At 44.1% G+C, this 13,820-nt stretch overlaps 1 protein-coding gene across 1 annotated transcript; it reads left to right on the forward strand.

The window, feature by feature from the left end:
* The first annotated feature begins 3,462 nt into the window (after positions 1 to 3,462).
* On the forward strand, positions 3,463 to 8,849 carry LOC141167381 (uncharacterized). The gene is made up of 9 exons (XM_073654790.1): positions 3,463 to 3,612; positions 3,687 to 3,822; positions 3,986 to 4,119; positions 4,899 to 5,072; positions 5,346 to 5,457; positions 6,017 to 6,176; positions 6,559 to 6,659; positions 7,569 to 7,737; positions 7,895 to 8,849. Exons 1-9 carry the CDS (start codon positions 3,463 to 3,465, stop codon positions 8,847 to 8,849), a joined length of 2,091 nt encoding a protein of 696 aa, XP_073510891.1.
* Positions 8,850 to 13,820: the final 4,971 nt, after the last annotated feature.

Below are 13,820 nucleotides of genomic sequence, written 5' to 3' on the forward strand. Positions count from 1 at the left end.
ACTCAGGGACGTGCCCAAAGTAACCAATCACATCTCAGCTCTCATTGCAGCAAGGCACATTGAAAAATGAAAGGCGTTACCCGATTGGTTGCCGTTTTTATCAGCTTCCCCAGCTACACTGTAATCTATTCCTAGTTTATGGGACTTGTAGTCCTCAAGACTCTGCTTTTCTAATCCTCCCAGTTTCTCATGTAGAAATAATGCTCAGTGCACATATACTCTTAATTATGTTTTATTGATAGGGCTATACAGTGATAGTCTTGTCCACCAATCGCAAATTATTAGTGTAAATAAACAAAAACCCATCACCCAAACATCAATCTGTAATAATATGAAATATAACATGACCCTGGTGCTCCCACAACATGGTAAAGGTATTTATATCTGGTAAAAATAACATCCGCAGTGCCCCCATAATAACAGCGACATCCACAGAGTCCCCATAATAACAGCGACATCCACAGTGCCCCCATAATAACAGTGATATCCACAGTGCTCCTATAATAACAGTGACATCCACAGTGCCCCCATAATAACAGTGATATCCACAGTGCTCCCATAATAACAGTGATATCCACAGTGCTCCCATAATAACAGTGATATCCACAGTGCCCCCATAATAACAGTGATATCCACAGTGCTCCCATAATAACAGGGATATCCACAGTGCTCCCATAACAGTGATATCCACAGTGCTCCCATAACAGTGATATCCACAGTGCTCCCATAATAACAGTGACATCCACAGTGCTCCCATAATAACAGTGACATCCACAGTGCCCCCATAATAACAGTGATATCCACAGTGCTCCCATAATAACAGTGATATCCACAGTGCTCCCATAATAACAGTGACATCCACAGTGCTCCCATAATAACAGTGACATCCACAGTGCCCCATAATAACAGTGACATCCACAGTGCCCCATAATAACAGTGATATCCACAGTGCCCCATAATAACAGTGATATCCACAGTGCCCCTATAATAACAGCGATATACACAGTGCTCCCATAATAACAGTGATATCCACAGTGCTCCCATAATAACAGTGATATCCACAGTGCCCCTATAATAACAGCGATATACACAATGCCCCCATAATAACAGCGACATCCACAGTGCTCCCATAATAACAGCGACATCCACAGTGCCCCCATAATAACAGCGACATCCACAGTGCCCCCATAATAACAGCGATATCCACAGTGCTCCCATAATAACAGCGACATCCACAGTGCTCCCATAATAACAGCGACATCCACAGTGTCCCCATAATAACAGTGATATCCACAGTGCCCCTATAATAACAGCGATATACACAATGCCCCCATAATAACAGTGACATCTACAGTGCTCCCATAATAACAGTGACATCCACAGTGCCCCCATAATAACAGCGACATCCACAGTGCTCCCATAACAGTGACATCCACAGTGCCCCCATAATAACAGCGACATCCACAGTGCCCCCATAATAACAGCGACATCCACAGTGCCCCCATAATAACAGCGACATCCACAGTGCCCCCATAATAACAGCGACATCCACAGTGCCCCCATAATAACAATGATATCCACAGTGCCCCCATAATAACAGCGACATCCACAGTGCCCCCATAATAACAGCGACATCCACAGTGCCCCCATAATAACAGCGACATCCACAGTGCCCCCATAATAACAGTGACATTCACAGTGCCCCCATAATAACAGCGACATCCACAGTGCCCCCATAATAAAAGTGACATCCACAGTGCCCCCATAACAGCTGAGTACATCACTTGACCATGTTCATGAGTTCCACAGGCAAAAAAAAAAAAAGTGTGATTGCGTCATGTGAACGTCCCTTAATACTGTGTCCACACGTTGCGGCTGCTTTTTTTTGTCGGATCAAATAAAAAAATATTTTTTGAAATTGCCGTGACTCCACCATGATTCCACCATGATTATGCTAATAACTTACCCCACACCATGGCCGCACCTTGCTAACGCAGCCTCAGGGCACAGCCACACAGGACTTGCAGCACATCTCACCTCAGCAGGGCAGCTGATCCCCATGGGGCAATTAGAGGGAGTTGTTAAATATCACCACAGACATTGGAGCCATTTTTCTGTAGTGTTGTGTAGACAGATCTGATCCTTCACAGTAGCTGAGCCTTGTCCCAAGAGCTCACAATCAACAGACACTGGTAAGGGAAGCTGTATCTAATGGGCAAACTCACTAGGGGGGGGCACATATCAGTGTTACACCATTTTGATTAATAGTTCAGGTCACCAGCCATGACCCTTTACTAAGTCCGTGTCAAATCTGTCAGTATTGCCCCCCATACTATTCTTCTGTTTGTCTTATTTCTCCTGGTAATAATGGTCCTCAGAGCTTATAGTCCTATCCGTCTTTCTTCGCCACCTTCTTGTTTTTCCAAAACATGGCAAAAACCTCAATGACCCCAAAGTGTGAATACTCCCCGAGATGCTACAGAGCACGCGATGGCCTCATTGACTGCTATGGAAATGACTTCTGTTGGCTTTGGTTGTCATTTGTTTTAGTGCATTTGTATATGGAAATATTGTAGCTGGATGAAGTTTACTGTGTAGAGTCCGCAGACAATAATTACTAATGTGCTGGCTGCCGAATATAACCGTCCTGTGTATGTGGCCTAGGTGCCAGGGAAACACCAGCAAGCCTTGTAATAAATGGTTACAGGGTAATAAGAGGTTGAGGAGCCGGGTCACTGTAATGAGGCTACAGGGGTAATAAGAGGCTCAGGAGCCGGGTTACTGTAATAAGAGGTTACAGGGGTAATAAGAGGATCAGGAGCTGGGTTACTGTAATAAGAGGATCAGGAGCCGGGTTACTGTAATAAGAGGTTACAGGGGTAATAAGAGGATCAGGAGCTGGGTTACTGTAATAAGAGGTTACAGGGGTAATAAGAGGATCAGGAGCCGGGTTACTGTAATAAGAGGTTACAGGGGTAATAAGAGGATCAGGAGCCGGGTTACTGTAATAAGAGGTTACAGGTTAATGAGGATCAGGAGCCGGGTTACTGTAATAAGAGGGTACAGGGGTAATAAGAGGATCAGGAGCCGGGTTACTGTAATGAGAGGTTACAGGGTAATGAGGATCAGGAGCCGGGTTAATGTAATAAGGTTACAGGGGTAATAAGAGGATCAGGAGCCGGGTTACTGTAGTAAGAGGTTACAGGGGTAATAAGAGGATCAGGAGCCGGGTTACTGTAATAAGAGGTTACAGGGTAATAAGAGGATCAGGAGCCGGGTTACTGTAATAAGAGGTTACAGGGTAATGAGGATTAGGAGCCGGGTTAATGTTGGAAATTGTCAGGTTTTGGGATACTAGGAGACATTTTATGTATTTAGGTTAACAATAAACCTGATGTCCATTTGTTGTTTGTTCCCTTTCTGGGTGATGAATTTTTGCCCCTACAACAAGTATTAGGAGCCATGCATCGCTCATCAGGGATGTCAGAGAAAAATGTCCGTGAAGTTCTGTCAGAGAATACGGAGCTGAAGAAATTCCATGAGCAGATGAGGATAGAGGTGCGGGCCATCCTCTGCAGACATGAAGGCGTCCTCGGCAGGGTGACCACAGATGTACGTCACACCACGGCCTCTTATTCCACCATGATGTCCACCTGTAAGTTTATTTTTACCTATTTGTCTTTCAGGATTCGACAACCGTAAACAAGCGTATGGGGGGAGGACGTACAAGGCCCACTCGTGTTGGGGAAGTTGGGTTAACGGTAAACCTAAAGAAACAGTGGAACAGCCTCAAGCAACTGGTGGAGATACTGGAAGCTCGAGGTGAGGAGAATAAACTAATTCTACCCATTCTGTGTAGAAGTGATGGCACAAGCTTGTACTGTGGGGCTTGGTAGTAATGTGTTCTTGGCTTGGCATAGCCACCAGTTTGATATTTTCGTCGAGGCTTCACCTTATTTTTATTTTTTTTTTACCTTCTCTGTAGCGACGCAGTCCAATGTGATTAGCGTGACTGACCATGAGAAGGAACTGACCCAACTCAAGAAGGAGGTAGAGGAGCTTAAAGAAGAGCTAGGACAGAGCCGGGAGCTGATCAGTCAACAGCAGCAGCTATTACAGGTATTACAGGATGTGAAGGGTGTAGGTTAATGTCGAATTGGCAAATGCTATAGGTTGTGGGAAGATGGAAGTGTGTATATGCCATTGAGATGGAGGGGGGATACTTTTTTTTTTTATGGGAACAAGGGGTATGGAAGCTTGGTTGATGGTGGAAAAGCAGAGAAAATGGTGGCAATGGTTGGTAGGAAGGAGGAGCCAATGGTGGCAATGGTTGACTGTGGGAAATTTGATCCAATGGCAGCAGTGGATAATGGTGGAAAAACGGAGCCAATGGTGGCAATTGTTGATGGTGGGAAAGTGAAGCCACTGGCTGCAATGGTTGATGGTGGGTAAGTGGAGCCAATGGCGGCAATGGTTGACAGTGGAAAAACTGAGCCAGTAGCGGTAATGGTTGACGTTCAGAAAGCAGAGCAAGTGGTGGCAATGGTTGATGGTGGTAAAGCAGAGTCAATGGCGGCAGTGGTTGAAGGTGGGAAAGCGGAGCCAGTTATGGCAATGGTTGACAGTAGGAAAGCTGAGACAATGGTGGCAATGGTTGACGGTGGGAAAGTGGATCCAATTTCATCAATGGTTGAAAGTGGAGCCAATGGTGGCAATAGGCAGACTTCTGGACCTCCTGAGCTTAGGTTGTAGGACATCAAAATACTTGTTCCAATCTTTTTCCAGGGCATAAATGCATATGGTGCCAGCCAAGAGGGAGCAATAATCAGTAAAGAAACCATTGTTAGAATATATTTGGTAATTCTGGATGAAGGTTGTCTTATCAATGTCTTGCCCAGGACCAGCTGATGCCACTGCCCGGTGAGGGTCAGCAATCTCCTCTCTGGGATGCGTACTTCTTAGAAGAACAGCTGAGATTACAACAAGACCGTATGGCCTTTGAGGAGCAGAAGCTGGCCTTTCAGGATGAGCGGGATAAGTTCACGGAGGCGGCTATCCGTCTGGGGAGAGAGGTAACCTCAGAGTCATTGCTCTTGTAACCTCATTATGATAATGGGACTGAACTTGAGCTCCAAATGTTAGATGCATGTTGTCAGACTAAATTAATCTTCTGGTAAAGCAGAAGTCAATGGCCCCATAGTTAGGATAAAACCCAGTGTGAGGAAGATCTTCCCCTATCACTGCCATATCCCTCAATTTTTGAGAACTACAGAACATATCCATCTTGGGATCTTTCTACTTCTCGGCCAGGCTTTACGTTAACCAGTGAGTAATGTTTTACGCAGCGTCTCCAGTTTAAGGCCGATCAGGCTCTTTTCATGAAGCAGCAGTTTTTGACCATGACTCCTGGTCTGGGGACGCCTCCGTGGAAGAAGACTCCTCCGTGGTCAACACTTAGTAAGTACGCTTAGTTTCTGAGGCTGTGTGTAGAGCATGGCAGGTATTTAGGATCAAGTACTTGACACATTGGATTGTAACCTTTGTTTTCCAAGTGCCGCCTGAGACCTCCGCATCTATATATTCCAGAATCCATCAATATCAACATGGAATTTTCAACATTATTCTCACCATACACATTAGATAAACATTGGCCAAACCCACCAATTTTGGCAGAAGTGGTCAACTATGTATTGTGTATAGGGATGTCCTGACAACCATGTGATGGGTTAAAAGAAGGATTGGGTATATTGAATGTCTACATGCCCAATCATTTGTCCTTTAGACCCCAATAGTGTCTTGCAGCAGATTTTTACCTTCTCACTAGATACAAGCCCAGTGTGTAGGGAGTGTGGAGAAATGGCTGCCAGCTAAATGACCATTCGGCTGATGTCTGTGGGATGAGGGGGGGTATGACCACCTTTACTGATCAGTATTACAGATTTTTCTCTGTTGTGGGTCTGTTGGCTGGCCTAAATTGGGTTTTAAAGCATTAATAGTGTATACTCTCTATTCACAGCAGCGGACACCCCGAAAAAACCCTCCAGTAATCCCAAACAGCAGGCCACAGCCGTCCAGTCCTGCGGCACTAAACCTCGCAGACTGCTCCCTTCTGCAGATCCTGCGACTCCGAGCACGGCGGAGCTGTACAGGGTCCTGAGACTGGAGCCTCCCAGCAGGTGATGAGATCACACATTATTTACACAGGCATTATTAACTCATTGCAATATTACGTCTACAGGAAAAGACCAGACTCGAAAATGGTCTTCTACCATATTGTGCACAGATTTCCTGCGCTCACCTGTGTGCATCAAAGGTTACAGATTAGAAATAAATCACACGTTGCCTCACCTGTTAGCAATACACACCTAATCCTTCTCCCCACTGAGCAGTTGCTGCATTATTTCCAGTCTACACAATCCTATATAAGACTGCTCTGTAGCGCCCCCCTCAGGACAAGAGGGAGATTTGCACTTCTGCAACTGTTGTAGCTCATAAGGATCAACTTTTGCAAAGTCATTTTTATTAATACATGCATATATCTGCGTAATGTTTTTCCAGATCCATAAAGTCTCATAGATGTGAGAGCAGCAGTAACCAAGACACAGAGTCAGAGGAGAGTACCCAGAGATGGAGTGACAGCCTGTCACCAAGTAATGAGTGTAAGAGACTTAAATTCTATTTTTTTTTTTACTATATACGCTATAATACTGCTCCCTATGTACAAGAATATAACTACTATAATACTGCCCCCTATGTACAAGAATATAACTACTATAATACTGCCCCTATGTACAAGAATATAACTACTATAATACTGCCCCTATGTACAAGAATATAACTACTATAATACTGCTCCCTATGTACAAGAATATAACTACTATAATACTGCCCCCTATGTATAAGAATATAACTACTATAATACTGCTCCTATGTACAAGAATATAACTACTATAATACTGCCCCCTATGTACAAGAATAGAAGTACTATAATACTGTCCCCTATGTACAATAAAATAACTACTATATTTCTCCCATGTACAAGAATATAACTACTATAATACTGCCCCAACATACAAGAATATAACTACTATAATACTGCCCCCTATGTACAAGAATATAACTACTATAATACTGCTCCAATGTACAAGAATATAACTACTATAATACTGCCCCCTATGTACAAGAATATAACTACTATAATTCTGCTCCTATGTACAAGAATATATCTACTATAATACTGCTCCCTATGTACAAGAATATATCTACTATAATACTGCTCCTATGTACAAGAATATAACTACTATAATACTGCTCCTATGTGCAAGAATATAACTACTAGAATACTGCTCCTATGTACAAGAATATAACTACTATAATACTGCTCCTATGTACAAGAATATAACTACTATAATACTGCCCCTATGTACAAGAATATATCTACTATAATAATACTGCCCCTATGTACAAGAATATAACTACTATAATACCACGGTTTATAACACTAGACTTGTTTGGATTTTTTTTCTTGCTCATAAATCTTACTTTGATTTTATGTCCTCTCCTTCTAGCTCCTGAGCTACACCCTCTTCCTCAGTACCTGATTCCCTTTAAGCTGAGCATGACCCCTTATCTTCGCCCCAGGCCCACCCCAGTAAGCTTGCCTCGCAGCCACGCTGAGCCTCGCACGCCTCCTACTGCAGAGCTCTTTAGAGCCTTGCATCTTACTCCGGCTGAAAGGTGAGGGGTAAAAAAAAAGAAACTGTAGGAAATGTTGGGGTTGTGTGCACCTCTGGGTGGCAGGGTAAAATTGCAGAATAATGGGTTAACTATTTATTTTGGGAAGGAGGTTTAGTTTTTTAGTTTTTGCACTGACTGCTCTCTTCTGGGCTTGTAGCATACCTTCAGCAAAGAGGGGGCGTGGAGATGAATTAAGAAGATCTATCCTCAATCATTCCCATCGCAGAGCCAGCATCTCCAAGGGTGCAGAGTCCCCTTGTTGTAATGATGATGTCAGGAGAAGCGAGGAAGCCCCTCACTGTCCCTATGAGTTGTCCAGAGCGGATTGTGAGTTGGATTCTCTGTCTTCTGAAGATAGCAGACACATGCACGGAGAAGCGGATACTCCCAATAGTGATGTGCTGTCCTCAACGAAGGAGAACTCTGAATGTTTTGACAATGACTCTCTGTACAGAGTGACTCCTCTTCATGACACCACCTATATCCACCATGGAGAGAACGTGCCTTATCTTAGGGATGATGACCACTGCTGCCACCAAGATGCAGACCAAAGCTTGTGGCCATGTCAAGAGCTGGAGAAGAAGTTTTCCAGTAGGGTGTATTCGAATACCATTAATAAAAAGCCAAAAGTGACCCTCCAGGCTGATGACTGTGGAAATCGTGAGACCCTTCATGCTCAGGATGCTTGCAGAAGCAGGTCACAAGAGAGACCACCCTCTAAAGACCAATGTAGAACTAGGTCCAAGGAAGACGTTCACCGTAGAAGTCTCCCTTGCCACCAGCCCAAAGTAGTTCTCCATTTCGAAGATGATGGTACCATGGAAAGAAACCAGGCACCTCCTCACAGCACATCCAAGAGGAGAAGATCCTTGGACTCTCTTCACCACAAACATGGCTGCAAAGCCCAGTCGAAAGAGAGCCAGTCTCTCCATAAAAGATCATCTCGTCCCCACAGAGACTCCTTGTACACCTCTGGTCCGGGACGTTCACCCCTCCATTTACTTCACTCGTGCCCATCTGCCCGAAATGCTACACCGCGCACTACCAAATATGTGGTGTCATCAGATCTTTATGCTGACCTGCTCACCCAGTTTTTGGATTGCTCTTTCTAAAGAATCTGAACTTGGGTAATTGGGAGAGACTTGATTACCTTTTTTTTTTTTTTTTTTTTTTTAGAGGACAAGACCCTCTAAATTATTGAGCCCCTTTATTTATAAAGGCTTGTCACCATTTTTTGGTGGTTCCTGGGTAATCACTTTGGATTAAGACTCCCTAGTTTGAAAGCACTTAAATGGGTTCCCCAACCTGCGTCTGTGAGATCTTAGTTGTCACCCGTTTTACCCCCAAAAATGCTCTTATTGGTCTCTTGTACCCCCACTGAAAGTTTTGTGAATGGCTATTTATCTTTGGGTGGAGAAACCCACTGGCTCTTGATCGCCTACCACAATTTTTAGGGCAGGACTAAGGGGTTGCACGTCAGACTTTTTTGTAGAGCATGGAGTACCATTTTTGCACGCTTTGGCGCACAATTGGGTTTGCGTTTACTTAAATTACTGATGTTTGTTTTTTTTTTATAATGTATGTTTCAATAAATTAAAACTGGCTGCCATAGTGTGCATCACTGTATCTTTGGGCACTACTATGGAGCAGGAATTGGTGATGTGGCCCCTTTAGTGTGTACGGGGAGGACATGATGAAGGTCATCCCTACATGCGTGATCATATACCAGGTCTAATACCAGTGATCTATGGTGATGAGACGGCAGATGACGGATGGGCTGGCGGCCCTGTGCTCACATACCTGCGTTCATTCATTTACTGGACCTCATTCAGTAGTTACGTTCGCTGCTGGAGGAATCCCAGTTATGCACGGGTCACATTTTTGCTTTTATATCCATAATGAACAAATCCTCTAATTTTTAAGTGTCCACCCATCGCTTACTTAAAGGCATGCCATAAAGTCTCCAGATGTCAAGACTCAACCACAATAATAAAAAATATTAATATATTTGGAGAAAAAAAATTTCATGTGAAAGGTCTGATAATAAAATGATTATAGGGTGTTTTCAAGCAATCGTCTGTAATTTGTCGGGAATTTGACAGCAAGTAATTACACAGCAGCTGTCAGACCAACAAACATGCAGAGTCAAGCCCCCCCATACACAACCCTCTGATCAGATAATGTATGTGGGGGCCTCCTGATTGCACCCCCCTGACAGTTGAGGACCTGCTCTGTTGAATTTCACCTATTGGTCGTTTGGTCTGGAGCAGTGATCGGCTTCTGCTACGAGTCCCGCGGCGGCGGGCGCCTGACCAAGCTGCGCTATCCATTGTATGGTGGCATGGTGGCGCAGTGGTTAGCACTGCAGCCTTGCAGCGCTGGGGTCCTTGGTTCAAATCCCACCAAGGACAACATCTGCAAGGAGTTTGTATGTTCTCCCTGTGTTTGTGTGGGTTTCCTCCGGTTTCCTCCCACACTCCAAAGACATACTGCTAGGGAATGTGGATTGTGAGCCCCAATGGGGACAGCCATGATAATGTATGTAAAGTGCTCCGGAATATGTTGGTGCTATATAAATAAAGATTATAATTATTGGGGAGATGGCTGTCACATCAATGATTGCTCATGTGTATGGGGGGCTTGCTGCCTTCCTTCCTAATGGGGTCCTGGACAGAAGACCACTCTATATTTAAAGGCTTGTCTGAGATTTGATAAAGATTTCTTTTTTTCCAAAAATTGCACGTGTTTTGTATTGCAATTTAATCACCTCAATGGCGCTGTAATAGCACCTGTGACTAGTGATGAGCGTGTTCTGTTAACCCTTTTGGCGAGCACGAGTATTTGCGGCATGCTCGTATATTATGTTTAAATCACTCCTGTGTGCATGATTTGTGACTGTTTGACAGGCATTCCTCAAATGTATTAAAGCTGTCAAATAGTCTCAAATCATGCACATGGAGAGACTCAAACATAACATTTGAGCACACCGATGATACTCGGAAAACACCCGAGCATGCTCTTAAATCTCGAGTAACGAGCATGCTCACTCATCACTACCTGTGACCCAAGGACAGATATGGTGCTGATTTGGAAGATTTTTCAAATTTAGTACAACCCTTTCATTTAAAGGTATTGTTGTTTTTTTTTCTCTTTTAATTGTCCAGTATGTTGAACCATTCTTAAGACGTTTTAAACGTCTGGGTGGCCCGACTCGAACTCTACAGTGACGTTCTAAAACATCACTGCATGGTAGCAAAGCTGCACACCATCATGTAGCTGCAGGAGAGAGGATCCGGCTATCAGTCAGCATCCCCATAGATTAGGCAGAGACTGTTTATTACCGTCTCTGCCTTCTCCATTGTAAAGAAGTGCTGTGTATGAATTAATAGGGAGAGCTGAAGCTGCGTCCTCTTCCTTACACAGCGGTCATGTGATTGCTATGTATAAGGAGGGAGCAGGAGCTTAGCGGAGACCTAGCCAGCTCTGCAATACACTCAGAAGGTGGTATTTCCCCTGTAACTGGGGCTAATATACCCACCTCAGTTATAAGGGCAATAAGATCAAAATTAGAAATATTTATATTTTAATGCCCCTGCTAAAGGTCTTTATGGCCTTAAGGGGTTGGAGATGTGGGGTGGAGGCTGACAATGTGTAAAATAAAATGAATAATAAATGCCATTAACAATCAAAGTTGCTGTTACTAGTCCCTCCCTCGTATCAACAAAATATAATCCACTATATGAAAGTAGTTACAAAATAGGGAACTCATTCTTAAAAGTATTTTAGTAATTTTTTTTATCTAGATTGTGAGCACCAATGGGGACAGTGCCAATAATGGCTGTAAATTATCAGAATTGTAAAGCGCAGCGGAATATGTTGGTGCTATATAAATAAATTATTATCCTTTTGGTCATAAAACAATCAAATAAAAAAAAAAAGTGGGAAAAATACCCTTCTTTCCCACACTGATACTCTATTTATTTTTGCTGATGTGCGAGGATAAGACAGTGACATAAAATGACTTAAATGTCTTAAAGAAACATTTTAGATCTTCATATGTAGGGGGGAAAAAAATGGGGCAGACCGATATGTGACCATTGCAGCAGTTACATATCTATCTACCAAGCAGGACGTACAGAGCCGGGATGTGCCAGAAATCACAGGGATCCCAGCTGACAGACCACCTCACTGACACAGCAGAACAAACATGGCCCTCCTGGATTTCTCTTTGTAAGTTTCAGCGACTTTGCTCAGCTCGGTGCACCATCGGGCCACACAAATGGTTTTCATCACATGACTTGGGCAAGAAATTGCTGTGATTGCAGTAAAGTATCTAAGAAAAAAAAAAAACTGCATTTACATGGGACCATGTGGTGAAAATATGTAAGCGATTTTGCCGTGATTTTTAATCATCCTGGTATGCATGGCACCCCCTGATCCCCATCCTGGTATGCATGGCACCCCCTGATCCCCATCCTGGTATGCATGGCACCCTCTGATCCCCATCCTGGTATGCATGGCACCCCGATCCCCATCCTGGTATGCATGGCACCCCCTGATCCCCATCCTGGTAAGCATGGCACCCCCTGATCCCCATCACGCTGCACACACAAAAGTAAAGAATTATATTCACCTCCTCTCTCCTCCAGCATTGCGACCCGCTCTGCTGCCGACACTCACTGTGTGAGCTGTGCATGGCGTCCCTGCCATGCGCCCTTACACAATGTGAGATGCTGTGCCGGAATAGTCACTGCTCCCCACGCCAGAACTGTGTGCGTGGGGGGCAGTGACCATTCATTCACCCTAACAGCGTGCACATTATACCCGCAGCGCGTCTCCTGCTGCGGCCGGCAGTCTGTGTGCCCACTATTAAAGACCATCACTACAGCCCATGGGCGTGGGAAGCAGTGAATATTCATTTTCTTTAGCGAAGGGCACAGCGTAGGCTGCAGCAGGCGGCTGCTGCCTCCAGTGCCCCACTGATCCCACGCTGCCACTCCCCCCACATCCCCACCACCCATAGCCATATATATTCGGACACCCACAGCAGCCATGTTATAATTGGAGTATAAGACGCACCCTCCCACTTTCCTCCAAAATTTTGGGGAAAAAAAGTGCGTCTTATAGTCTGAAAAATACGGTATTTGTGATCCTGTGCTGTAATGTTTGTATACTCTTTTGTTTACTCCCCTGCCCAGGAATGTAGTGTGATCAGACCATGTTCTTGCATGGTGAAACACGGCCATTATACAGTATATAGCAGGGGCACATTTATAAGATTACCTCAGCACAGGATCATTTTTTTAAACACATCTGTGACAATACAACTTATAGTCTTAATCAGCCAGACGATTAGATTTGTTAAGCCAAGAGAAATACAATATTGTGTTCATGTTGACTTGTAAATGTATGTGTATTTCTGTGGCTGGTCAAGAAGGACACACTATTATGTGTATAAAACTGAATGTTGAATTCTCTTTATTTGCAAACAATGATGTTGTTAATATGCTAATGACATATTTTTACTAAGCGAGCTAGATGTTTATGTACAATAGCCCCCTACTATACCAACTATGTAAATAGATTAGCTCAAACAATGATACCTGAGCCCTGTGAGTAATGCCCTCCCTAACCCCTTACCTGTGAATGTGTACTTGAACAGACAACTGTAACTATTTTAAGGACATGTGCCTCTGTAGCAGGCAGACTTGAAACAGAAATTCAGAGAGACTTTACAAGGAGAATCAAAGATCAGAGACTCTGTCACACCATCAGCTTGGGAGCATGGCTTTACCCAAAGAGAGAGAGATTTGGATTCTACATGACTCTGGCCTAAGGGTACGAGGCCCTGACTGGAAAGATAAGGATCTGCTCCACTGACCATCAGAGAACCCATGGAAACGTTTGGGGAGACCAAGTTGGGACAATGAAGTCATCTGGTCCCATGGATATGTTGTTTGGGGTTGCCAGGTGGGACCAACCGGTCATCTGGCTCCATGGAAGCTCTCAGAGGCCAGGGTGGGACCCTCGGGTCTCCTGACCTTGTAACTCCATGGACTGCTAGCTTCCTAAGCTTGCCGCTA

This window comes from Phyllobates terribilis, unplaced genomic scaffold (assembly GCF_046119375.1).
Source record: "Phyllobates terribilis strain yellow unplaced genomic scaffold, ASM4611937v1 Scaffold_11__3_contigs__length_659146591, whole genome shotgun sequence".
Classification (NCBI taxonomy): domain Eukaryota; kingdom Metazoa; phylum Chordata; class Amphibia; order Anura; family Dendrobatidae; genus Phyllobates; species Phyllobates terribilis.